Source organism: Camelina sativa, unplaced genomic scaffold (genome assembly GCF_000633955.1).
Source record: "Camelina sativa cultivar DH55 unplaced genomic scaffold, Cs unpScaffold03951, whole genome shotgun sequence".
In the NCBI taxonomy this organism is placed as follows: Eukaryota; Viridiplantae; Streptophyta; class Magnoliopsida; order Brassicales; family Brassicaceae; genus Camelina; species Camelina sativa.
The window spans coordinates 1-709 of record NW_010925048.1 but is presented as its reverse complement, the minus strand read 5'-3'; the positions used below and the strand labels follow the sequence as shown (position 1 = coordinate 709).

The 709-nt window shown below is 39.5% G+C and overlaps 1 protein-coding gene across 1 annotated transcript; it reads right to left on the bottom strand.

Annotated features, from left to right (window-relative positions):
- Nucleotides 1–10: 10 nt before the first annotated feature.
- Nucleotides 11–646, bottom strand: LOC104774609 (DNA topoisomerase 2-like; the record flags this gene model as incomplete). The annotated part of the gene is made up of 2 exons (XM_010499152.2): nucleotides 265–646; nucleotides 11–185 (listed from the first exon to the last, which is right to left on the bottom strand). Coding segments are annotated over exons 1-2 (535 nt in total), but the record flags the coding sequence as incomplete, so codon positions are not given.
- Between the last annotated feature and the right edge of the window lie 63 nt (nucleotides 647–709).

The following is a 709-nucleotide window of genomic DNA, read 5'->3' as shown; positions in this document are numbered from 1 at the left end:
GGAGACTAACCAGTGTCCATTGCTGAATAGGAAGCCTCTGTTGTTTCAGATTCACTGGCTTTCTTTGTGGTCTTCTTTGCTACCGGTTCCTTTGGCGCCTGTTCTTTAGCCTTTACTGGTGCTCCAGAACTGGCCCTGATTGTTTCCATTGCTGCGCCTCTCCCTAGTTGGGCCTTATCAAGTTCCTGCAATATGAGGAACAAGATATAACAGTGACAAATTAAATATTAAGCGTTATTTAAGGGATAGCATTCTGAATCTTACATCGAGTTCCTTGTCAAAAGAGTCCAAGTCTCTCAGCCAGAGATCCCTCGGCGTCTGATTTTCCAAGCCCTTTATTGCTTCAATTATTTTATCATGGTCTGACAATAACTCCTTGGCAGTCTTTTCATTGAACGATTCAAAACCTATTTTCAATAAGTAGTCATATTCTGACCCTGAGCTTTCTTCAGATTCTCCAGGCATTAACTTCCTCGGAAATGGTGTAAACTTTCTCTGTTTCAATTCTATAACTTGATCAGCTTTGTCTCTTCCTACCAGATTGATTTCTCCTTTGACAACTCCACGAATGAAGTTCACTTTGTTTTTTAGTTTCAGCACCTCAAGTTTCAGACTCTCAAGCATAGAATCCTGTATACATACAGTTAAGAAAGTTAATGTTAGAACATTATCATCATGATGACTAAAACCTCTAAAGGACTGAATCATA